This window comes from Herpailurus yagouaroundi, unplaced genomic scaffold (genome assembly GCF_014898765.1).
Source record: "Herpailurus yagouaroundi ecotype Mexico unplaced genomic scaffold, PumYag 142, whole genome shotgun sequence".
NCBI classification, from domain to species: domain Eukaryota; kingdom Metazoa; phylum Chordata; class Mammalia; order Carnivora; family Felidae; genus Herpailurus; species Herpailurus yagouaroundi.
This window is the reverse complement of record NW_024412397.1, coordinates 1,022,913-1,048,578: the sequence shown is the minus strand read 5'-3', so window position 1 is coordinate 1,048,578 and position 25,666 is coordinate 1,022,913. Positions and strand designations below refer to the sequence as shown.

At 44.0% G+C, this 25,666-nt stretch overlaps 1 protein-coding gene across 8 annotated transcripts in view; it reads left to right on the top strand.

Annotated features, from left to right (window-relative positions):
* Nucleotides 1-25,666, top strand: part of ATP9B (ATPase phospholipid transporting 9B (putative)) — a 259,429-nt gene that overhangs the window by 533 nt on the left and 233,230 nt on the right. For 6 of the 8 annotated variants that reach the window (XM_040478532.1, XM_040478531.1, XM_040478536.1 and 3 more), the window contains exon 2: nt 20,943-21,119. The exons of 1 other annotated variant lie outside the window; for it this stretch is intronic. In XM_040478532.1, coding sequence (XP_040334466.1) covers nt 20,943-21,119 — 177 coding nt within the window. The remainder of the gene's footprint in view (nt 1-20,942; nt 21,120-25,666) is intronic. One more of the 8 variants, XM_040478530.1, reaches the window with a different exon arrangement.

The window sequence follows — 25,666 nt, the reverse complement described above, 5'->3', positions numbered from 1 at the left end:
CCCCCCCCCCCCCCCCCCCCCCCCCCCCGTACCGTTGCTGAGCTCTCAGCTGCGCCGGCGGGAAGTCACGCGGACGCTCCGGTGTTCGAACCTCCGGGCGTTACTGGAGAGGTTGTGGACGTGACCCCTGTAACTTGTACTTAGCGTCACAAATATGTACCTTCACGGGCAAGCACTGTTCTCACAAATGTGGGACGTTTCGTTTTATTTGCAGACTACACTTTTTACTTAATCATGGGTTTAGAAAGTATTTTTTGTTGACAAGAATTTTTGCTTGTAGCAATGGGAAACGGAAGTTCGGAAGGCTAAGTTGGTTAATGGGGACCACAGTTTAGGGGTAGACTGAAAACCTACCCACCTTTCATTTTACAATGGAGGTCTCATACCCTAGTTGGTTTTAGCTCATATTTATTTCTTACCTAAAGAGAAGAACACTGCATTTAATAAATGGTAGAGTTATTAGAAAAAGAAGTGGAAAGAAGAAATACTGTTCTCTACAGTAAGTGGAAATTTTATTCCTGAGGAATTTTAGAAGCAATTAACTTTTAATACATAAGAGGAAGAAAACTGCATATTTCTATATCCAGTTGCTTCAGGATTCTAGTTTTAAGGTAGTTTTTGTTGCAGGCTGTTTGAAAGGCTATGACATACAGTCGAAGAATGTGTATTATAATGTTACGGAGCTGAATTGAATCTTGGTTCATTGACTTACTTGCTGTTTGATCTTACTTAAACGGAACCCCCGTTTCCTGGGATGTAAAAGCGGGGACACTGGCTCTTCTTACAGGACTGCCGAGAGTTACAGGGCTGTAAGGTGCCTGTGTCTGGTGTTTGTACCATTTCTCCTTTCCTCCCTCATATTACCTATGAGAGTAATCGCGTTAGTAATTCTCCAAGTGGTCGGTTTTAGAAGATCATTAGTTGGAACTATCCTGCTTATTTCACAATCGATTTCCATCATGGTTTGCATCTCCGTTTTTGGTACGTAGATATTTAGCATCCCTTCGTCTTCTGGTGGATTGTTTCTTTTATTACAACATATTCTTTGTCTCTGGTAATTTTCTTTGCTCTGAAATTTACTTCTGCCATATTGTGGTTTAATGTTTGCATCGTGTTCGCTTTCAACCTAAGTTGAATTTGAAGTGAGTTTCAAATTCTTTGTTGGATCGTGGTCTGCCACTAAGCACGCTCAGTCTCTGTCTTTGGATTGTTGTATTTAAACCCTTTACCTTGAAGTTAATTGCTACCTTGGAGCTCAGGTGCTATTTTATTGTCTGTTTTCTGTTTCTCCTGATTCTCATTCCCCTTCTGTTTCTCTTCTTGCCCTCCTTTAGGTTACTTGAGGTTTTCTTGGATATCTCCCCAGTGTTTTTGAGTGTAGGTCTTTGTATGTTATTGTGTTCGCTCTGTTGGGCATTGCAGTATACATACACAGGGACTTACCACCATGGTATGTTGGTATTAGGATTTTACTCCATGGAGTGAAGTGTGTAAACCTTGCTTATATTTTGGTCCCTTTACCCATTTCCACCCCCCCCCCCACTTTAACTCATATCAGAAGGTGTTACACTTTTTGTTTATTTTTTTTTTATATATTTTTTAACGTTTATTTAAAAAAATTTTTTTTTCAACGTTTTTATTTATTTTTGAGACAGAGAGAGACAGAGCATGAACGGGGGAGGGGCAGAGAGAGAGGGAGACACAGAATCGGAAACAGGCTCCAGGCTCTGAGCCATCAGCCCAGAGCCAGACGCGGGGCTCGAACTCACGGACCGCGAGATCGTGACCCGGCTGAAGTCGGACGCTTAACCGACTGCGCCACCCAGGCGCCCCACGTTTATTTATTTTTGAGACAGGCAGAGACAGCATGAACGGGGGAGGGTCAGAGAGAGAGGGAGACACAGAATCTGAAACAGGTTCCAGGCTCCGAGCTGTCAGCACAGAGCCTGATGCGGGGCTCGAACTCACGGACCGCGAGATCATGACCTGAGCCGAAGTCGGATGCTTAACCGACGGAGCCACCCAGGTGCCCCTACACTTTTTGTTTAAATCATCAAATACAATTTATAAAACTCAGGATTATAAGGATAGTTCATTGTACGTACCCATGTTTTTGGTCATTCTGTTATTATTCATGCTGTTTTGCTCATTTCCTTCCTGGTGTTCCAGGATTCTCTTTTTTCCCCCAATCCATTCTATTTGAGAAACTTAGTATAGCCAATCTTGAAACGTCTTTCATCTTAGAATGTTTTCACTAACCCTTCATTCCTGAGGGGTAGATTTATTGGATATAGAATTCCTGGTTGACAGTTTTTTCTCACCACTTGAAAACTCTTGTTACATGTCTGGCTACGCTTCATGACTTCTGCAGAAGTTCACTGCCACTCGAATTGGGATCCCTACAGCCAGTGTGTTATTTGTGCCTGACTGCATTCAAGTTTTTGTTTCTCATTTTTACAAGTTTAACTGTGATGTATCTTGTGGACTTTGAGTTTATCTTGGTTGGTACTTAGTTAAGCATTCTTAATCTGTTGGGGTTTGTTTCACCAAAGTTAGGGAGTTTCTAGCCGTTAGTTTCTCGTGTACTCTCTCTTTGGTTCCCCCATCTCCCCTTTCTCCTGCTGGTACGCAGATGATACAAATGTTGGACATTTGTTAGTGTTATGTAATTCCCTGGGCTGTTTTCCCCCAGTTTCTTTTTTCTGTGTTCAGATTGTGTGCATTCTATTGATTTGTTCTCAAATTCCCCAATTCTGTCCTCTGTAGTCTTCACTCTTCTATTGATCCCATCCAGCAGTGTTGTATTTTCGCTGTTGTATTGTTCAGTTTTATAGTTTGTATTTGTTTCAAGAGAGTTCGTAATTGTTGAAGTGTTTTTCTGTATGCTGCTTAAAATGGTGGTCACCTAATTCCAGTATCTGAGCTAGCCTCGGCTTAGGTGTGTGTTGCCTTTTGTAAGTCCCACTGTGAGTGTTTTGGTTCTCGTATGACTGATGGGTTTTGATTTTATCCCGGACATTCTGGCTGTTAATGTTTGGTTATACGTGGGTCCTGTTGTATCTTTTACTTTAGCAGGTGATCAGCCTGTTTAGATTTAGCCTGTAGGTCCCGGCCTACATTTATGGGCTGTGATTCCAATGACAGTTTAATTTTGTGCTGTGATTTTTGGTGTCCTTGCTTTATGTGGTCCTACTGGGACTCTTATCCTCTCTGCTTATGCTGCTGAGAGGAAGAAGGGATTTCCCCAGACCCAGCGTCTGTTTGTAAGAGAAGGAAGCGTCAGGCCTTGTGACAAGGAGGCTTTGTTGGCTGGGCGGTGGTTGTGGTTGTACCTGTTCTGTGTGTGCCTGCTGGCGGTTCTGGTGCCTCTGGTTAGAAGAGTCTGAGCACCCCTGAGGCCACATCCTTCCCGCTGGTGCCCCCCCACCGCTCTGGTCTCTGGTGGCACAGGAGGCGGGGCCGGGGGGGGGGTGCGGATTCAGGCTTCCTGGACTGGCTGCTTCTGAAGCAAGATTGCAGTTGGTGCTGCCTGGTTGTCCTGGTGAGAGAGGGGAACCTGAGGCCCGTGGGGACAGAGGGGCTTTTGAGGCCTCTAGGGTTCCTCTAACTGGTGCTGCCCAGATGCACCAGTGTCCCCTGATAGGACAGGGGAGTCTTAGGGCCATTTCCCACAGGCACTTGGTGATCTCTTGCTGCTGGTGGTGGACTCTCTCCAGGGGAGGAATGACCCTCCTGGGCTGCCTTTTGTTGCTTGGTTGGGAGTTAGGGAATACGAGGCCTAGGTCCTTTCTTCTGTCGGTGGGCGCGTGTAAGACGTCCTCCCCTGTGCTGTTTCTCCGGTCCTCTGTTCCAGAGCAGCCCAGCTCGCTTCCTCTTTACTGCTGCCTTTTTATCATCTTCCAGAGCACTCCTTTGGTTGGCTCTTGCTTTATTTCCAAGGTTTATGTGTGGACTTGGTAGGGGAGCAGGGAGAGATGGGTCTTAAGCGGAAGTTGTGCTTTTACGTTATTTTGTGAAGTTTGGTTGCGTTTTGTCACGGGAATGTGTGTGCAGTTGGAAAGCTAAGTGGCAAAACGCCCAGAAGAAGGTGCTGTGGCTCTGTGCTCTGCTCACTCCCTTCTCCTTCCCTCACCCCTCACCCCCCGAGGCAGTTATTTTGGACTCTTGCGGCTGTTTCTGCTGGCGTTGAAAATCTCCAAATTTCGGTGCCTGTGTTCCTGACTTTGTCAGCACCTGCAGTTACTTTCTCGTGAAGCCTTGCGAATCTCCAGCCCAGCCGCGATAGAATTAAATGCCCTGCTGGCTCCTGTGGTCCCCTGCTCCCCTCACGGCACAGATTGGACTTGACGGTAAATGTTGGTGCAGCGGCTGTCAGATTTTACCCCTGACGCCTGGCCTTATGAGTTGGGAAATGTTCCCTTCTCTTCTACTTTCTGGAAGACATTGTGTAGACTTGGTGTTGACTCCTTTAAACGTTTGCTAGAATTTCCCAGTGAAACCATCTCGGCCTGCAAATTGCTTTCCTGGGTGTTTCAATTTACAGACGCAGTTTCTAGGCTGTTCACGTGAGCCGTGTCACGTTGGGGAAGTTGTGATTGTGCCCTTTGAGGAACTGGTCCCTTTCAGAAAAGTCGCCATGTTTGTGTGTACTGAGTTGTTGGTCATGTTCTCTTGGTGGCTTTGAGGTGGTTTCATTCAGATGGTGGTGGTTTGTGCTTCACTCCTTTTTGTGGGTTAGTCTTGCTAGAGTTGTGCTCTTTTCCAAGAGCCATCTTTTATTTTACTGATTTTTTTGTAGTTTTCTGTTTCATTAATCTGTGTCTTATCTTTTCCTTCCTTTTGATTGCTTTAGGTTTATTTTTCTTATCTCATTCTTGTTTCTTAGGGTGGGAGTTTCGATTATTGATTGGAGACTTTTCCTCCTTTGAAAAAAAATTTTTTTTAAGTTTATTTATTTTGAGAGAGAGAGAGCAGGGGAGGGGCAGAGAGAGAAGACGACAGAGAATCCCAAGCAAGCTCTGAGCTGTCTGCACAGATCCCGATGTGGGGCTTAAACCCACAAACCGTGAGATCGTGACCTGAGCCGAAACCAAGTTGGATGCGTAACTGACTGAGCCACCTAGATGCCCCAGGCTTTTTTTTGATTAACGTTTGCTTGGCATATAATTTTCCATTATTTTACTTCCAGCCTACTTAGGTTTGAGGTGAGTTTCTTGTAGTCAGCTTATGGTGGGATTCTACTTCTTATCCACGCTGCCCACGTCTGTCTTACGCTTGATGTATTTAGAACATTTATGTTCACTGTCACGATTGATAAGTTAGGGCTGATATCTGCCATTTTCCTTTTTGTTTTCTGTGTTTTTGTTTCCTTGTTTTCTTTTTCCTGTTTTCCTGTGGGTTCCTTGAACATTTTTTAGAATTCCATTCAGATTTCCCTGTGGTGGTTTTCACTGTATCTCTTTGTATGGATACTATTTGGTGGTAGTTCTAGGTGCTTCATTATCCATATGTGACTCATCACAGTGTTCTGGGGTTGATATTTTATCTGTGTTAGTGAAGTGTAGAATCCTTACCTCACGACATCCCTTTACTCGTCTCTGTGGTAAAGCTATCATTTTGTAAAATGACGTATAAATTTTATATATGTAGAAGTATGTAAATATTTCCCTTTCGTGTAACTAGAATCACACATCAGTGTTTTAACTTTTGCTTTATTGCTCAAGCATAATTTAGAAGAATCAAAAGAAGGAATGCCTGTCGTATTGACCCATGTTTTTGCTATTTCTGTTATTCTCTTATTTTCTGAAATTTCTGAATTTATTTTATTATTTCCGTTTTAAGAATTCCTTGCTATTCTTTAATGTAGGTGTGCTCGAAACAAATCCTCTTAATTTTGTTTCATCTTAGGAGGTCTTTCTCCTTCATTCATGAAGGGTAATTTTACCAGATATACAATTTGGGGTTGACAGGTTTTTTTGTATTTTTTTTTAGCACTTGAAAAATGCTATGTTGCTTCTTTTCAGCCTCCATGATTTCTGATGAGAAATCCGATGTCATTTGGATGTTTCTTTTCCCGTGGGTAATACGTTACTTCTTACTGCTGTCAAGCTTTTTTCTTGTCTTGATTTTTCAGTAGTTTCACCATTATGGGTCTTTGCATAGATTTCTTCGGGTCTATATCATTTGGAGTTCACATAGCATATTGAATCTGCGTGTTTATATCTTTGGTCAAGTTAGAAGTTTTCAGCCATTTTTTGTGTACTTTTGAGCCCCACCCTCTTTCGTGTCTTCTTCTGATACTCTCTCTGGAGACAACTTTGGAGATCTTTTCTTGTCTCATATGGTCCTGAGTTTTCTGCTCTTTTGGTTTAAGTCCATTTACTGCTTACATTGGGTGGTTTTTGTTGTTCACTGAAAGAAAGTTCCTTGGTTTTTCCTTTGTCTCTTCCATTCAGCTCCTGAACCCTATCCGTTAGGGTTTTAGATCTCTGTTACTGTATGTATAGTTTCAGAATTTCCATTTGATTCTTCTTCATGTTGGTATCCTTTGCTGAAATAGCTGTTGGTTTTCATTTGCATCAAGTATGGGTTTTTTTTTGTTTTTTTTAATTTATTTATTTTTGAGAGGGAGACAGAGCAAGAGTCGGGGAGGGGCAGAGAGAGAGGGAGGCACAGAATCGGAAGCAGGCTCCAGGCTCTGAGCTGTCAGCACAGACCCTGACGCGGGGATTGAACCCACGAACTGTGGGATCGTGACCTGAGCCAAAGTTAGACGCCTAACCAATTGAGCCCCCCAGACCCCCCAGTATGAGTGTTTTTTGATTGTATCCTAGACATTTTGGGTATTAGGCTATGAGGCTCTGGATCTTCTGTTCTATTAGGCCTCCTCTGACCCCAGGACTGAGGGGCGGGGAGGTGGGATGAGGCCATGTTGCCTTATAACTGCCTCATGGGGTGAAAACCGGGTGTCCCTTTACCGCTGGGCAGAGATGGGGTCTGAGGCGTCCCACTGGGCTCTGCTGATGTCTCCTTGTCTGGGGAGGGGAGGAGTGCCTGTTTATTACACCTTGTGGCCTCCTCCAGTGTCTCCTGAGGGTCCTTTACCTCTGGGTTCCAGCTTGTCCTGTCATGTGCTGTGACAGTGGGAGAGATGGGCAGGAGGAACCAGGCTTTTCTTGGGGCTGTCTTAGGTCTGTTCCCCGAGATTGTTTTCTGGCTGCTGACTCTCTTGTACACAGCATTGGGAGCTCCCGCTGTGTTGCTCCTGGGGTGTGAGGTCCCTCCTGGTCTGCCTCCTCCTCCCCCTCACCTGTCTGTGTGTGTCATCTCCAGCTTGTAGCTGTGTCTGTTGGGGAGTTGGGAAGGGCTCTGCTCGGTCTTGCTCTGGAACTGAAAGGAAGGAGTAATTTTCCTTTGTTTTTTGTTTTTGTTTTTGTCTTTCCTCCTTGTATTTTAAAGTCATTCTTACTTGTTCTTCATTCATTAATAGCTTTTCAGATACAGTTCACATACCATACAGGTCTCCCACTTCAAGTGTAAAATTCAGGGGCGCCTGGGTAGCTCAGTCGGTTAAGCGTCCGACTCTTGGTTTTGGCTCAGGTCGTGATCTCACGGTTCGTGGGATTGAGCCCCATGTTGGGCTGTGTGCCGACGTTGCGGAGCCTGCTTGGGACTCCTTCCTCTCTCTCTCTTTGCCCCTCCCCGGAGGGTGTGTGTGCTCTGTCTCTCTCAAAATAAACTTTTTTTTTTTAATTTTTTTCAACGTTTTTTATTTATTTTTGGGACAGAGAGAGACAGAGCATGAACGGGGGAGGGGCAGAGAGAGAGGGAGACACAGAATCGGAAACAGGCTCCAGGCTCCGAGCCATCAGCCCAGAGCCCGACGCGGGGCTCGAACTCCCGGACCGCGAGATCGTGACCTGGCCGAAGTCGGACGCTTAACCGACTGCGCCACCCAGGCGCCCCAAAATAAACTTTAAAAAGGGTAAAATTCTGTGTTTTAGTGTATTCACAGATAAGTCAGCCATCACTGCAGTCAGTGTTGAGCATTTTTGTCACCTCGGAAAGAAACCTGGCACGCTGTAGCTGCCATCCCACTTCATCTCTAGATTTTCTTTCTTCTCTCTTCTTTTTTTGGTAAGTTTTATTTAAGTAATCTCTACATTTCATTTGGGGCTCAAACTCAACGATCCTGAGATCAAGAGTCCCACACTCCTACTGAGCTAGCCAGGCACCCTGCTATAGATTTTGTTATTGCAGCAAACTATATTTAACAAAACTAACCGTTTTTAAGTGTACTTTTGACCTAATATATAACAAATCACTAATTTCATACTTCAGAATTGGTAGATAGTTTAAGGTTTGTCTAGTATTTCTGTTTTGGGAAATATGTGTGCTGTGTATTAGAATGCAGCTAAAAAATTATATGATCTATAAAATAAATGTTAGATTAAATAGTACAATCTAAAAATGATATAAATTTTAGATTAAATAATAAAATCTAAAAAATAGTTTAAAAATGAAAAGTGTAAATGCAGTCTTACATTTCCAAGAACAAACGTTAATATTATGAGGTTTTTTTCCTCCACATAGGCAATAGAAAGCTGATTAGTTGTTAGAAAAACAGCTTTGGGGGGCGCCCGGGTGGCTCGGTCCGTTGAGCATTAGACTTCAGCTCAGGTCATGATCTCACGGTTCGTGGGTTTGGGGCCCTGCATCCGGCTCTGTGCTGACAGCTCAGAGCCTGGAGCCTGGTCCGGATTCTGTGTCTCCTTCTCTCTCTGCCCCTCCCCGACTTGCGCTCTGTCTCTCTCTGCCTCTCAAAAATAAAACTAATAAAAACAATTAAAAAAAAAAAAAAAAGAAAAACAGCTTTGATACAGGCTTTTCTTGCTTTGTGAGCTTTAAAAGCCTCTTTCTCTGACCATATAAAAATATAATTTTGTGCTCACAAAGTATAAGGAATTGTACTAAAGTATTTTAAAAGTTCTCAGGTTTTCTTTGGAGTGAAATAACTTTTATTTCGTTATAATCAGACCAGTTTAGGACACAATATACTTAAAATATAGTGATGGCAAATCGTTAAAACTTGTATAGAATTTTTCATCCTGAGGTTTATATTTTATGAAAATTTCAAGGGGACAAATTAGATGTGATTTGAGTGTGGTTTAACATGTGTGAGGATGTTCCTGGTTGTTTTTGTTTTGTTTTGTTTTTTCAGTATGTTAGCAGGTGAATGAAATGCTGTCTCCTACATGTGGTATTCAACAGTTCACTAGGAATGCAATCACTTGTTAAGATCATTTTTTTGGTAAACTAATGTGAAGCATCTATTCCTTCTTGTATTATGTGTAGTTGGGTAAAAGTAAGATAACTTTTACATTTGTTAATTTGATATTTGTATTTCTGTCTCTTAAACGGTACCTGTGTTATTCACCTTATCTTTACAGTTGAATGAAGAATGAATAACATTGGACATCATTTTGTTTATCCATGTCTGTTAGTACCTTTTCCTTGCTTCTCTTTGCAGTGTGGCTTTTGGCCCTGCCTAGAGCCATTTGCAGTATTATAATAGTTAAACTTTAGTGTTTGAAAAGAGATTCATGCTGAGAACAGATGGCTATTGTCTGATTATCTCTAAAATATTAGCATGTTTCTTGATAGAGGCAACACAAATTTTTCTAATGCTAGTTTTCCCATTCTGAGTGTCTATACACAGTTTTCTCTGAATACAAATTTTACAACTGTGATGATGATCTAAAAAATATCTTACGAGTTGTAAAGATGAAACTTCTCCTTTTCTGTGACAATTTACAACTGAAAAGGTTTTTTTGAAGTATAGAATGACTCTTAAGATGGCATTTGTCAAAGTGCCCAGGCCTCCTTGGATCAGACACATACATATTCTTAAGGGTCTGTAGCTCACCAAGTTTATGAAGTTCTTTAAATCTGCCAGGACAGGAATATTTCGGTTGAATTTTCTGCAGTCGACAGTATTAGCATGAAGATAAGAGTTGATGATTGTGAAGGTCACAGTTTGAGGGGACTGAGTATGTGTCCTGAGCCAACTGGCCCACTTATCTTTAAATTTCTAGATTGCAGATTAGGCATTTGCATAATATGGGGTATTGTAGCATTAACTCTAATTTAGAAGTTTGTTTCAATTTATGTGTAGCATCTGTGTAATTTCTTACGTCAAGAAGTTGGTATTCGGTCTCTTTTAGAGCATCTTGGAAGAGGGATCAGTAGCTCCGAGGTGACTGTGTGTGTAGTTCACGTGAGGGGCGTCTCTTGGCTTGAGGGACCAGTAGGCCCTTGTCCTTGCTTGTTCTGTTGCCGAGGTCGCGGCTTGCTTCTTGGGCACTGTTCCTTTCCTTTTTTTTTTTTTTTTTTTTTAAACTATTCCACTGTTTACCTCCTCCGCTAGTGTAGGAAGGGAAGACTGGAAAAGTCCCAATTTCTCAGTTCTTCATACACTTTTGCTGCATATGAATGACTCATCAGTGACACTTGAACTTGGAAGTTGTATTTGATGAAGGAAAAAGACGTTTCTTTATAGCCCTTTGCTGCTTTGTTTTTCCTACTTTATTAACATGTAGGCAGAGGGGGCAGTGTCTATTTTTCTTCCAGAAGGTTTCAGCATTAGGCGTATTTTAATGGTTTCTCCCTTTACTAGCAGTTGGCTTCTCAGAAATGTTTCTCATCAAAATGGAAACAATAAGGCTGTTAGATGCTTAATGTGAGTTTAAGCTAGTTATTGTATTGACCTACTTTTCCTTTTCCTTAGATTCATGCAAATTACGTGCCTTCCAGCCCTTGAGTGTTTTGTTGAAAGTTCCTAATTTTTGTAAACCTTTGGCAGCAGCTCAGATAGCTGTCTCCACCTCTTAGTGTGGCAGTCCTCGTGGGTTTGGTATCATCTGTTCTGTCGTCTTTGTTCACTTTGTTTTTACTCGTTTTAAAAATATGTTTCCAGAATTATACTTAATTGCTGGAAACGTTGATTTTTCTTGAGTGACAAACCAATTAAGTGTGTATGACACTAGGCAACAAAGACACTTAAGATTTTCTGCTTATCCTGTCTCTGAAAAAATCCATTATTCATCGTCTTATTGTTTTTAAATACTGAGGTAAAATTTTCAATACAATAGGAAAATTGCTTTGGAAATGGAATAAATTGCTTGCCAGTTCAAAGGCTCCATTTCTGAAGTGGAGGTTACTAAACATGATGTTGCTTATATCCATTATCTTTCAGACTCATTGTACTACTTTTCTAACATTAAACTTGATAAGATTGTGACTTTTGCTAAAATGCAACACAATCGTGGAAAGAACCTAATGAAAAAGACGAAAAATCTCATTTTGTATACTATATTATAATATATTTAAGTGGTGTTTTGAATTTTAATTGCATTGTGTATAAATATTCATTTTCTAGTCGGCTGTTTTAAAAGAAGAGATCTTATGCAGAAAATAAGAAAACAAGGAATTTTTCAGAGGAAACCTACTGGCCCTGTTTTAGGCCTGCTGCTTCACAGATGACCTGGGCTTTTGCCTGAGTATCTCAAGTGACCAGTCCCTTGTTGTGGGGATGTTCTGTGCTTGCTGCTTTGCTGCTTGCTGAGGCTGGGGGTGGGGGGTGGGGCGGCAGGTGCTGCTGCCTCTCCCCACTGTGACCTTGACCTTCAGCAGGCGGCCTTCCGGATGTGTTTAACCAGGCTTAATCACCGATATTAAAGTTTTCCCGTGCTTCTTGGGTGTACTTTTAAGCAGCACAGCACAGTAATGGTCATCTTTGTAGATAAATCTTGTATTCGTTTTTCATGTTTTCAGATATTTATGTTTTCATGGGCTAATTAGGACCTGTGGTTAAAGTTTACTCACATCACACACAAAAAAAGGCTTTCGATGCATTTTCACAAAGAGTTCTCCAGAGAAGTTGTTCACACCGACCAGCCATCGAGTGCCTGGTTATCCAAGATTGTTAGGAATGCTCAGTGTTAAGAATTAGTTTTTTCAATTGTTTTAATTTGCACTTTTCAAAAGTTCTTTTTGAAAACAAAATTTTTTCCTAGGTTGAAAATCTTCTTCCGAAAATTAAAGTGGAAGTCCCTCCCCTTGGCTTGCCTGGCCTGCAGTGTCCCTCCCTGGCCTTGCCCCCTCCAGTCCGGGGCCCTCAGGGCCCTGCAGCCCCTTCTGGGTCTTTCGGAGACCTGTGCTGTGTCTCCCAGTCCCCACACCTCCTTTGTTTTCCAGCCGCTCCCTTTGAAAGGAGCCAGTCACCGCCCTCCCCCACCCCCCCCCCCAAACTGAAGCTCTCCAGCCCTTGAACACGGTCCCCGCCGCCCCAGCCCCCGGAACCCTCCTGTGCCTCTGTCTGCGAAGTCCACTGCTCTGATCACCTTGTGGTTCTGGAGTCCTTCGAGGCTGGTCTTTTGGGTGTGGCTCCTTTCACTGAGCAGAATGTTTTGAAGCTTCATGTTGTAGCACGCATCGCAATGTCCTTTTTAAGGCTGAATAATACCACATTATGTGGATAGAGCACGTTTGTCTTGGACATTTGAGTTACTTTGCTTTTTATAGTAAAAATTTCCGGTATTAATTGTCTAAAACTAGGAGTTGAGTGAATATGGGTGAAGTGCGTTAGACTGATGCCTGACAGCATCGGGTAAATGCTGGCTGCTGATTTCTCCTCCTTTCCTTTCCCCTCCTCTCAACCTTGAATTCCTACCTGGGCAGCCGGGAGGGCGGGCGGGCTGGCTCGTATGCTCTCCTTCACTCAGGCTTCAGTTTCAGCACAGCCTCCCCTCTGCTTTCTCTTCTGACTCCCCTCCCCAGAGGGTAGGTGTCCCTCGATCTGTAGGGGGAAGGGGGCAATCTGAGGATCCAGATGTTTCTCCGATCACTTCCTGGATCACTTCCTACAGTTACCTCTCCTCAGACCCACTTTGGAGGCCCCAGCGGTGTCATCCCCGCCCCGCCTGGACCCTGAGGTTCCAGCAGCTCGGCTCTCCTGTTTCCTTGCCGCTGGGTGTAGACGCCTGCTTCCTTGGACCTGCTTGTTCACCGCCCACCAGTATGCTTTCTAGCTTCCTGCACCTTGTTGGTACCTCTTGTTTTCCATTCAGGCTCAGGCTTTGAAAACCTAGGTGCTGAAAGGAGACCGTGTATTTGATCTTCTGTCTTTACAGGAAACTTTTTACCCTTTTTTAAATTTTTTTTTTCAACGTTTATTTATTTTTGGGACAGAGAGAGACAGAGCATGAACAGGGGAGGGGCAGAGAGAGAGGGAGACACAGCATCGGAAACAGGCTCCAGGCTCCGAGCCATCAGCCCAGAGCCCGACGCGGGGCTCGAACTCACAGACCGCGAGATCGTGACCTGGCTGAAGTCGGACGCTTAACCGACTGCGCCACCCAGGCGCCCCACTTTTTACCCTTTTACGTGCGTACGTCTGTGTCTCCTTTTCGGAAGCCGGGTGTTTGGGGTGTTCTGCCTGCCTCGCGCAGCAGACGGCCCGGAGCTGTGGCGGGAGTAACAGCTGTCGTTACCTGGAGGCACGCTGCTCTCTCTCCAGTTCCACACTCGTGACAGACGGTCGTGCCCAGCTCGAGTGGCCGGCAGTCCTTCCCGAGCGCCGTGCTGGCCTTGCGACCTTCTGGCGTGCCGCGGTCATCCCTCACGCCCCTGCCCCTCCGCCTGGAGCCGGCCCCTGCGGCCCCTGCTCAGTCACCCTCCTGGTGCCAGGTGACCGTCTCCTCAGCTGCCGCTGCCGTCCTTGTAGATTTACCGGTTGGTGCACGTGAGCCCCTTGAGTCGGAGGCCGCGTCTGTCGCTGACCATCCCGTGGGGTGCTCGGCGTGGCCAGCTGGCTTGCAGAGCGTTTGTTCGTGTTCCTGTAATGATTCGGGGAGGTGACCTTCCTTGGGTACTCGGTCTGATGTGCTCTTCGTTCTCCAGGATCTTCAGACGTCCCATGGTTTTTATTTGTGACATTTAATTGTCGTGGGAGGAGGAGAAACATCTCGGCGGCTAGTGTTTGCTGAGGGTCTGCTCATCGTCTGCTTAGTCTTACTTTCTGTTTTACGGTATGAGGGCCAGCTGGTCTCCACTCGGCCAGGCGCCGAGTGTGGGTTCCCTGTGACACTTGACGTCTCTCTGCTGGGTGCCCCTGGGCGCCGGTGCGCCTGGGAGAGCCACAGCACCGGCTGCTGCCCTGCGCTCCCCGGGGCTGTGCGGGAGAGCAGGAGGGATGAGAGCCTCAGGGCACAGAGGGAACAAAATCCCGTCATTGGCTGCTCTGCAGTGGCATTCGTTCCCTGTCGCTGTGCTAAAACGATCACCAGTATAGTGGCTTTCAACAGATTTCTTCCTTCCCGCTTGGGTCGGCCAAGGCCGTCTGGTCTCCCAGGGCTCCCGCAGGCTGTCGGCAGGCTGCCTCCCCCGTATAGGCCCTGCAGAGAGGCCCGGTCCATGCGGGTGGAGGGTAACGTCTTGTTTTCTTGCTTCAAATTGCCCCCACATGTTGAGAAGGTCTTACAGATCCGTGTGCGGAGGCGGGCCCTTCGGTAGCGAATGTTGCCATTTCTGTGGTTGTGTTCTGTACGGCCCCGCAGAACCCCACGGTGGTTGAAGTGCTCGCTGAAAATAGCAGGGTTTACGGGCGCAAGTAAGTTCAGGCAGACCACGGGGAACCTACCTTTTTTGTGACCCCCGTCACTAACGAACGCACTCATGGTCCTGGTGACACTGGCTGAAGAGGCACGGCGAGTACCTGGCCACTGAAGAGGTGCACCTGCAGCCCAGCACTTACGTGAGGAGGCCCGAGCCACCAGGGCTGCTGAGCGGTGGCCACGGGGAGCACCGCAGAGCGGGCACAAGCAAGATGGGCCCAGCTACACTGATGGGGGGCAGCCTTAGCCATCGTTTGTAAGTAGTCGTGTAGGACCCCGTGTGATGGCAGAAGCAAATCACTGCCGGGACAAGATGTCATTTTCTGCCCCTTATTTAAGTGAAGTGTCACACATATTCAGCCCTGGTCCGATGAACTTGCGGTAAAATTGCTTCCAGTGTTTTTGGTACTGTTCTAGCACTCCTAGTGGTAGGAGTTTAAATTGCAGTTGGCAGTTACATTTCAAGTGTTCTAGAGCTTGTGACTTTATGGGACAATTATACAGTTCAGGGAATCTTTGAAAGAATTCACGTAAAAATGGGGAGAGAGTTCTGTGCACAGGTATTTTCACTGAAACGTTATTTAGTGGGAAGTCCTGTCTTTGTCCAACAGTAGGGAATAAATCAGTAACCTGTAACTCAGCAGTCTGCTTGCTGGATTATTTTCTAGTTAGCAGATGTTAAAAAGATGGCACAAGAAGCTTAGGTTGCAGGTCAGCATTGGCCTTGTAGTCTAAGGACATCTTTTCCGTCACTGAACTCCACTTGTGCTTGGATTCTTGACAGCTGGGCACCTATTGCAAGAATAAAGTTTCCTGAAGGTCGAGGCTTCTGGAATATTTTGCCTTCTGACCTTTGCACTGAATCCTGGTAGGCAGACTAGTGCCCGGCACCATCACTGCATGCCTGCCTGCGCACACACGTGCAGGTGTGAGAACGTCCACATGCACAAAGTTCCCTGAAGCACTGCTAAAAAGAGAGCTCGTTTTGCACATGCGAAGCGTGTTACACGCCATAGAAGATGTGTTTTAATAACATTTAGAGCAGAACGGAAATAATTGCACTGTTGCTGGACGTTCCCGATTATCTGGAGTAGCACTCAAACTTGTCATTCTTGTGAAAGCCTTCATTCCAGAACGTTGGAGAGTCACAAGCAGTCTAGAGAATGAAGATAGTAACGATGGTACAGAGGACAGCGTCCAGGGCACGACAGGTCTTGGACATAATGGTGGGAAAAAAGATGGCGAAACCTGGATTCGAGAAACCACAGAAACGACACTCGGACGTCAGTTTGGGTCTTAAATATTTTTTCCTTGAATACATTTTCCCCAGCCGCTCATTATGATGTCTTTTAAACATATAGAAACATTAAAAGAATGTTCTTCTACACAGATTGAACAACAGTGAACGTTATGCCTCGTTGGCTTTCTGTCTACGCTGACCTGTTGTCAGTGCTCTGCGGGTAGGGCCCTTAGCACGGGCCTCCCCATGACAGGCTGGATTCTAAAGCCACAACACTGTTGTCACAGCCAAGGAAATTAACAGTAACTCCTGATATGGCATCTGCAGCTCATTTCAAGTATCTTCTGTTGTCTCAATAATTTCTTTTCGCCCAAACTGTGGTACAATGCACAACATGTCATTCACCATTTTAAAGTGCAGAATTCAGTGGCATTTGGTATATCCCCAGGGTTGTATAGCCATCACCGTCATGTGCTTCTAGAACATGGTGGTTTTGAGGAGTCCGGGCTGCTGTTTTGTAGTGCGTCCTGTGTCTGGACTAACACCTCCTGGAGTTGGGCAGTGCTCTTGGTTTTGTGTACTTCTTGTCACGTGAAATTAGCCCCGGAACAGTGCTTCTCAAACAGCAGAGTGTGAGCGCTCCTGACGCCAGCTGTAGGCTGCTGGCAGAAGTTTCCTGTGTCTAGTGGTGGTCCGGGGATTTCTGGTCCTGACGCGACCCCGTGTGATGCTGATGCTGTTGGTGTGGCGACTGCACTTTGAGAACCACTGCTCTGGAGACTGATTAAATACAGTAAATGTGTTGGGGGAATGCTGGGTCTGCTTCGTGTTGTATCGCGTCAGCAGGCAGGTGTCAGGTTGCCGGTGGTGAGTGGTTCAGAGGGTGAGTCCAGGTTAGGGTGGAGATCTCTAGAACTTTCTGCAGTTCCTGAGTTTCCATTCCGGTTGTGAGGAATTTGTGGATGCTTCTCCAGCACCGTGGACTGTTCTGCTTTTTACCCCCCAAGTATTTGTGGATTTCCCAGATACGTTTCTGTCATTGATTTTTAAAAGAAATTTCTTTACGGTGAGAGAACATACTTTGTCTGATTTCAGTTCTCTTACATGTATTAGTTTGTATTGGGGCCCAAGATGTGGTCCGTGGGAGTGAGTGCTCATTGAGCACTTGAGGAGTATATTCTGCTGTGTAGGGCAGAGTGTTCCGTAAATGCCAGTAAGGGCAGGTACGCTGGTGGTGTTGGCCACATCTTTATGTCCTTTCTGATGTTCCATTTCTTCTGTCAGTAACCGAGAGAGGAGTTTGGAAGCCTTCAGGCAGTACTGAGGATTTGTCTGTTCCTCCTTTCGCTTATGTCCTTCATACTTCTTGCACTTTGAAACTGGTGGTAAGTGTGTGCACACTCAGGATTGCTGGAGCTTATTGGGGATTTGATCTTTTGTCATTATGTAATGTCCTTCTTTATCCTGGGCGGTTCTTCCATTTTATTTTTTTGATGTCTTCTTTGTTTTAAAGTACAATAGCTACTTTTGTTCCTTTGAAAGAGGGTTTGCATCGTATCCTTTTCCGTCTTTTTACTTTTAATCTTTTAACATTATGTGCCATTATATTTAAAACGTTTCCTACCTGTTCTGTTGAACAGACACTCAGATCAATGGAACAGAATAGAGAACCCAGAAATGGACCCACAGACAAACGGCCAACTAATCTTTGACAAAGCAGGAAAGAATATTCAATGGAATAAAGACAGGCTGTCTCTTCAGCAAGTGGTGGTGGGAAAACTGGACAGTGACATGCAGAAGAATGAACGTGGACCACTTTCTTACACCAACCACAAAAATAAACTCAAAATGGATGAACGACCTAAATGTAAGAGAGGAAGCCATCAAAATCCTCGAGGAGAAAGCAGGCAAAAACCTTTTTGATCTGGGCCGTAGCAACTTACTCAACACGTCTCTGGAGGCAAGGAAAACAAAAGCAAACGTGAACTATTTGGAACTTATCAAAATAAAAACCTTCTGCACAGCGAAGGAAACAATCAGCAAAACTAAAAGGCAGCCGACAGAATGGGAGAAGATATTTGCAAATGACATATTAGGTAAAGGGTTAGTACCCAAAATCTATAAAGAACTTATCAAACTCAACACCCAAAAAACAAATAATCCAGTGAAGAAATGGGCAAAAGACACGAATAGACACTTCTCCGAAGAAGACATCCAGATGGCCAACTAACACATGAGAAAATGCTCAACATCACTCATCATCAGAGAAATACAAATTAAACCCACAGTGAGATACTACCTCACACCAGTCAGAATGGCGCAATTTGGTAACGCAGGCAACAACAGATGTTGGCGAGGATGCAGAGAAAGAGGATCTCTTTTGCACTGCTGGTGGGAATGCAGACTAGTGCAGCCACTCTGGAAAACAGTATGGAGGTTCCTCAAAAAATTAAAAATAGAACTATCCTATGACCCAGCAATTACACTACTAGGTATTTACCCAAGGGATACAGGTGTGCTGTTTTGAAGGGGCGCATGCACCCCGATGTTTTTAGCAGCACTATCAACAATAGCCAAAGTATGGAAAGAGCCCAAGTGTCCATTGCTGGATGAATGGATAAAGAAGATGTTATACACACACGTGCGCGCGCACACACACACACACACACACACACACACACACACACACACACACACTGGAGTATTACTTGGCAGTCAAAAAGAATGAAATCTTGCCATTTGCAACTACGTGGATGGAACTAGAGGGTGTTATGCTAAGTGAAATTAGTCAGAGAAAGACAAATATCATATGACTTCACTCATATGAGGACCTTAAGAGACAGATGAACATAAGGGAAGGGAAGCAAAAATGATATAAAAACAGGGACAAAATATAAGAGACTCTTAAATATGGAGAACAAACAGGTTACTGGAGGGGTGGTGGAGGTGGATGGGCTAAACGGGTAAGGGGCATTAAGGAATCTACTACTGAAATCATGGTTGCATTCTATGCTAACTTGGATGTAAATTTACAAAATGAACTAAAAAATTATACACATCAGCACATCCAATACGAAATTGGAAATCACAGAGAAAAACATTGTGGTATAATTTTAAATTATAGGTGGATTTTGTTAAGCTACTTCGATAAAGGAATAATAAAGTAAGCAGCTATTCTCTTGCGGTGAACATTAAGAAAAAAAATGTTTTATTATTATTTTGTAGATAGTGATTTTTGTCTTCCAGGCAACATTTGGCAACGTCTGGAGACCTTTTTATTGTTGCGACTAGGGGGGTGCTCCCACGGGCATCAAATGCGTAGAGTCCACGGAGGCTGTTGAACATTCCACGGTGCACATGACCGTTCTATCAGCAGAGAATTCTATGAGCCCGAATGTTAATGGTACTGCTGTTGAGAAGTCCCACTGTACGGATTGCAGTGTACATAGCTGACTTTTCACTGTTAGTATTTTACACTTAATGGAGACTGTGGAACTGCCCACTTCTTACAGTATGACTGTGATGTCTGTTCACATATTTTATGCTGAAGCCTTCACCGGATGATGTTATAACTGTCATTTCCCATCATCATACACGTTTTAAAGAATTTTGTGTTGCTTTTCATTCTCGAAATTGTAAGTTTCCTGTTTGTATCATTTTCTTATCTTGAAACTTTCTTCAGCATTCTTTTGTCCTAGGTGTGATGGTGACGAATCCTCCGAGTTTTATCCTTCATCTGAGAATGTTTTTGTTTTGCCTTCGTTCCTGGAGGATCTTTTTGCTGGAGGTAGAATTCTGGGTTGAGCCTGCTTCTGTTTCAATACTTAGATGTGGAGTCCTGGCCTCCGTCTGTCTCCACGAGATGTTCGTGTGTGTTGGAGCTGATGTTCTTCTAGACGTAATGAGCCCTTTTTCTCTGGCTGCTTCCAAGAATTTTTCCTTTATCTTTGCTTTGAGTAGTTTGGTTGCGATACGCTTTGTCTGATTTTCTTTGCCTTCGTCCTGTTACAGGTTTGCTGTTGTCTTTAAGTAGATTGTAGTATCGTCTGGCCCTCACTTAGGCTGTGGTTGTGGGTTTGGGTTCGTTTTATTTGTCTTCTGTAAAGTCTGTGGACTTTTTCAGTTTCAGCAACTGCCATTATCTCACAGGAACACAGAAGTCTGCTCTCTTATTTTTGAAATTGGGGTAACGCCTACCAAGAAGGCTTGACGTAACATTAAATAAGATAGCATTTGTTGACTCTGAGTTACACTTTCTAACACATTGTTGGTTCTCAAGGTAAGCTTTTATTTGTTAAAGACAAATGTGTCCGTGATTTAGGAAAGATAAAATGGACCTTTGACAGTAGGCTGCCTGTTTTTGGAATCAGAAGAGGATTGTTGGACTCTGAAAGGGATGCTGGCTAGGGAGGAAATTTAACTGAATAGAAAGTTTTAGAAAAGAGAATAAGAGAGACAGAATAAGTATAAGTGGGACATAGTATTCTTGCTGTGTGTGTCAAGTCTGACAACAAACCAGGGGCACCAGGTTCCTGCCTTGACCATGAGACACCTGCGTAGGTCAAAAGTCACTTCCATGACTTTGATTGATGAGTGTAAAGTTGGTCAAATTTTATATCCTTTCAGTCTGGAACAGTATGGAGATGTGACCCGGACATATGCATTTTTTGCTAGTAGTAGTATTTTAGATGATGGACTTTTTTATATTCCTGAATTGAACACTGTGAGTGTGTGGTACCGTTGAGCTGACCGTTCACCCTGATGACCGTGGGGGGCTCCCCTCAGAGCACGGTCACGGCGGCTTCCTTGGGGAGCCTCTTCTGTTTCTGCTTACCCTGGCTAGGTAAGATTTTTGCAAAGGAAAGTCGCATCCGTTACTTACAATGGTTTGCCTGCGCTGCAGACAGCTTAGTTTGAGGAGTACAGAAAAGCGTGGTCAGTAAAGTTGGACCAGCTCGGGTCCTACATGATCCCCTCACCGTGACGGAATCCTGCCTGACCTGCCTCAGCACTCTGCTCTTACCTTTTAGCAGGTACCAGCTGGAAGATGAGTCCGCCCACCTGGACGAAATGCCACTCATGATGTCTGAAGAAGGCTTCGAGAATGACGAGAGCGATTACCACACGCTACCACGAGCGAGGACCGCACGACGAAGGAGAGGACTGGAGCGGTTTGTCTGTGGAGGCTGGAAGCTCCTCTGTACCAGGTGTGGTATCTGTTGCTGCCTAGTGTCCCGGGCACCGGGGTTACAGAGTTCAGACATTTAAAAGCTTAGCTTCTAACATTTATTTTCGTATCAAACTGAAGACAGTCTAAACGAAATGACGTCATGGAGAGTGATAGCCATTAGAACCAGAGGGGGCCGGAAAGCCAAATTCACTTTTTTTAAGGGTCGTTTTAATGCATAGAAGATGGAGAAAATGAGCGGTTTTGTAATTAATGCATGGTAGAATCAGTTCTGGTTACCATATCAGCATTTACAGCTAAGTTCCCTTGTCTTCGTCTGTGGTTATCCTGTGTCCAAAAAGGCGGATATGGGCCCGTAAAATGTAATGTATTCACACCGTAGCCGCCTGTGTGCGTTATTTGACTGGAATGCTTTGACTTGGAGTAAGATTCTTCTGTTAATTTAACCAGAAGGAGATGAAGGCAAGGACTGCTTATACTTTAAACAGGTTCACTTGTGGTTGACATAAACTGCATTAAGTCTGCTCACCTTTGACTTTAGAGTCTGGTGTGTGAAACCACACTCTGTGTGTAGGACAGTTTCGCCACTGACTGTCCTCCAGCCCTGGGGACTGGCAGGGCAAGATTACGGCTGGCCAATGCCAACATAACTTGAGCAGAGTGTGTCTAAGAAGTTACAGCTTTTCTAGTCTTTCTGTTCAAGGCTTGTGGTCGGAGCCTTTCTTACGGTCATGAACTTCTGTCCCTTTCCCCGTAAAAAGAATATACGTAATTGTAGAAAGAGATCTTACTTATCATCCTCTTTATCCCATTAGAAGTTTGTAGAAAGATGTTTTTAAAAAAAATTTTTTTTAAAGTTTATTTATTTTTGAGAGACAGAGAGAGACAGTGTGAGTGGGGGAGGGACAGAGTAAGAGAGAAGACACAGAATCTGAAGATGCTCCAGGTTCTGAGCTGTCAGCACAGAGCCCGAGGCGGGGCTCGAGCTCACAAGCCGTGAGATCATGACCTGAGCCGAAGTCGGACGCTCAACCCACTGAGCCACCCAGACGCCCCTTACAGAAAGATGTTTTTACACCTGATTTGATTTCAGTGTCAGCTCATGCAGCGGTCTTCAAACAGTGTTCCGTGGGCTCCCAGGGACTCCAAGGAGTCCCTCAAAGAGGTGGGCAGTGTCGAGTCGGGAAGTGAGCCCGGGCAGGATTTAGGCTTATCCACCCCCCTTTCCACTTCCACTTGGTGTCTGTCTTTTTCTTTCTTACCTCTTGTAAGCTTTTCATATGAAGAAGGAATTTCACGGCCAAACAAGGTTTTAGAAATCGCTGACTTGTGTCACAATTTCTAGGTTAAATAGCCCGTATTCCTAGAGTGTTCTCTGTGGGCACTTACTAATTCTAGAGTTAATTTCTTTAGCAGTTGCAGAGCTGTGCAGATTTGTTTTGTTTTTGTCGTGTCAGTTGTGATGCTTTGTGCTTTTCAAGGGATTTATCTTTTTTCAAATACATAAATTCCTGTGATGTAGGATGAATGAGGCTTTGTAGGGATGTCACATTTTTTTAATTCATGATATTGTCAATTTGTCTCTCCCTTTTTTCTAGTAATCTTGATAGAAGATTATCCGTTTTCTTTTTTTCAAAGAGCCAAACATCTGGTGGTATCGTTGCTTTTGAAATTTTAAACTTTGATCTTGAAATAAATCCTAACTTCTAGAAAAGTTGCAAGAATTGTACAGAGAATTCCTATATGCCTTTTGCCCAAGTTCACTAATTTTGAAGCTTCCGCCATGTTTATTCTACCTTTCTCTTCACATCTTACCGTTATTTTCCGAGTCATTCAGACTGGGTTGCTTCTACATTCCTTTCTCTACGTCCGAGTACTTCATCGTGCGTTCCGTAGGAGAAGGGTATTTTCCTCCATCCGTCACGCAGTCGCCGTGTTCAGATGTAGTGTTGGTACCGTGCCTTCCGTCTGCTGTCCCCATCCTGTCCTCCGTCGTGCACTTCTTCTCTGGGCTGGTGTGGCTGTTCGGTGGCGTGTCTGTGCAGTGTTCGTTAATCCGGAACCGTCCTCGCTGTTGGTCTTTCACTGTGTTGATATTTTTGAGACTGCAGATCAGGTATTTTGTATGTTTCAAATGTGGGTTTGTCTGAGGTTTCCTTGCTGTTAGATTCAGGTGAAATATTCTCTGCGAAGCACTGTAGGAGAGACACTGTGAACGTAGGGTGTTTGCTTCCTGTTTCATTGACTTCTGTCTTCCCTTCATTTTTTCTCATACTTTGAGCTTAATTTGCTGTTCTTTTTCTAGCTTCCTAAGATGAGCATTGCAGTTTTTTCTGTTTTAAAAATAAATGCATTTAAGTTTTGACACATGGTATTTTCATTATCATTTAGTTAAAAATATATAACGATTTTCATTGTCATTTCTGCTTCCATCGATGCAATTTAGAACCATTCTGCTTAATTTCCAAACAGTCGGGAAGTTTCCTAATTATCTTTTTGTAATTGACTGTTGTCTTAATTCCACTGTGGCTGGAGAACGTACTTATGATTTTTTTAATTTCAGTCTTTGTAACGTGTTGAAACTTGCTTTATGATTCATCGTATATGGACAACGTTAGTTAATTTTCTGTGTGTATTTGAAAAATAATACACATTTTTTTAGTTGTTGTGTGTGTTGCTCTGTATGTCAGTGAGTTATAAGAGCTGATTGTCTTGGTTGAGTCCTCTGTATTCCCGAAGTTTGCTTGTTTATCAGTTACGAGAAGCTTGGGTGGATCTCTCCACATCGTTGAGGGTGTGTCTCCTGCTTTAAATGATGTCAGTTCTGCTTTGTATATTTTAGAGTATGCTATTAGGTGATGCAAGCGTGGGATCACTAACTTATGTCGGTTTGGTCTTTGTCTCTGATGGTATTTCTTCTGTGCGTGCGTATGTCTGACTTCAGTACAATGATACCATCTTTCGTTTTATTTTTTAATTTTAATTCCAGCTAATTTACAGTGTTAGATTCGTTTCAGGTGTACAATGTGGTAATTCAACAGTTCCACACATCCCCCTGTGCTGATCGTGACAAGTGCGCTCCTTAATCTGCATCCCCTGTTTCATGCCCCACCCCCACCCCTGGTGACCATCAGATAACTCTCTGTTATTAAGAGTCTGTTTCTTGATTTGTCTCTTTCCCTCCCTCCCTCTGTCAGTACCAGCTTTCTTTTATTTGTATTTGCATCATGTATAATTTTCTGTCTTTGTTTTATTAAAAAAAAATCTTTTCTTTTGAAATAATGATAGTTTCACAGTAAATTGCAAAGATAGTAAAGAGGGTCCCACCCGCCCCCACCCAGTCCCCCCAGGGGTTGCATCTCACATCCCTGTAGTGTGGCGTCAGACCGGAAGCTGGCTGTGCTGTACCCGTGTGTACTTCACTCACTGTACTACACGTGTGGGATCGCAAGGCCACCAGGGCAGTAACGATGCAGACCTGTCCCGTCGCCACAGCTGTCTCCTGTGTGCTGCCTTCTGGGGTCCTGTTCCCTCCCCTGCCCCAGTCCCTGGCCTCTGGCAACCACTAGTCTGTTCTCTAGCTCTGTACGTTTAGTTTTGAGAGTGTTGTATAACTGAAACCATTCGGTGTGTGATTTTTGGAGATTGGCCTGTTCGGTCAACACAGTGCCCTTGAGATCCATTCAGGTTGTGGGGTGTATCGACGACGGTGTGTTCCTTTTTATTGCCGGCTGGCATTCCATGGGATGGATGAATGTTTGACCACTTGCTGTGCAGAACATTGAGATTGTTTCAAGTGTTTGGACGTTACCAATAAAGCTGCTGTGAACCATCAAGTGCAGGTGTTTTTTGTGTGGACGTGTTTTCATTTCTCTGGGATAAACGTGCAGGAGCACAATTGCTGGGCTGCATCCTAGGTGTGTGTTTAGTTTTCTAAGAAACCGCTGGACTGTTTATATTTCCCAGATTGGTTGTGCCATTTTACATTCCCACCAGCAGTGTGTGCGAGATTCAGTGTCTCCATGTCAACATTTGTTGTCACTGTTTTTATTTTGGTTGCTGTAATATGTGTGTGGTGACGGCTCACTGTGGTCTTTGCGTTTTCTAAGTGACTAGCGAGATTATCTTACTTGCCATTGGCGTATCTTGTTCAGTAAGTGTTTCTTTAGGTCTATTCCTTTTTCTTCTTGGTTTTGTTTTATTTCTGTTGAGTTTTGAGAGTTCTTCACGTATTTTAAATTTTATTTATTTATTTATTATTTTTTAAATCTTTTGGTTTTTAATTTCTTTTAATGTTTATTCATTTACTTTTGAGAGAGAGAGAGCACAAGATGGGGAGGGACAAAGAGAGAGAGACACAGAATCCGAAGCAGGCTCCAGGCTCTGAACTGTAGGGCTCCAACCCACAAACCGCGAGATCATGACCTGAGCCTAAGTCAAACACTTAATTGAGCCACCCATGTGCCCCTTAAAGTTATTTTTAATGTTTATTTTTATTTTATTTTATTTTATTTTATTTTATTTTATTTTATTTTATTTTATTTTATTTTATTTTATTTTATTTTG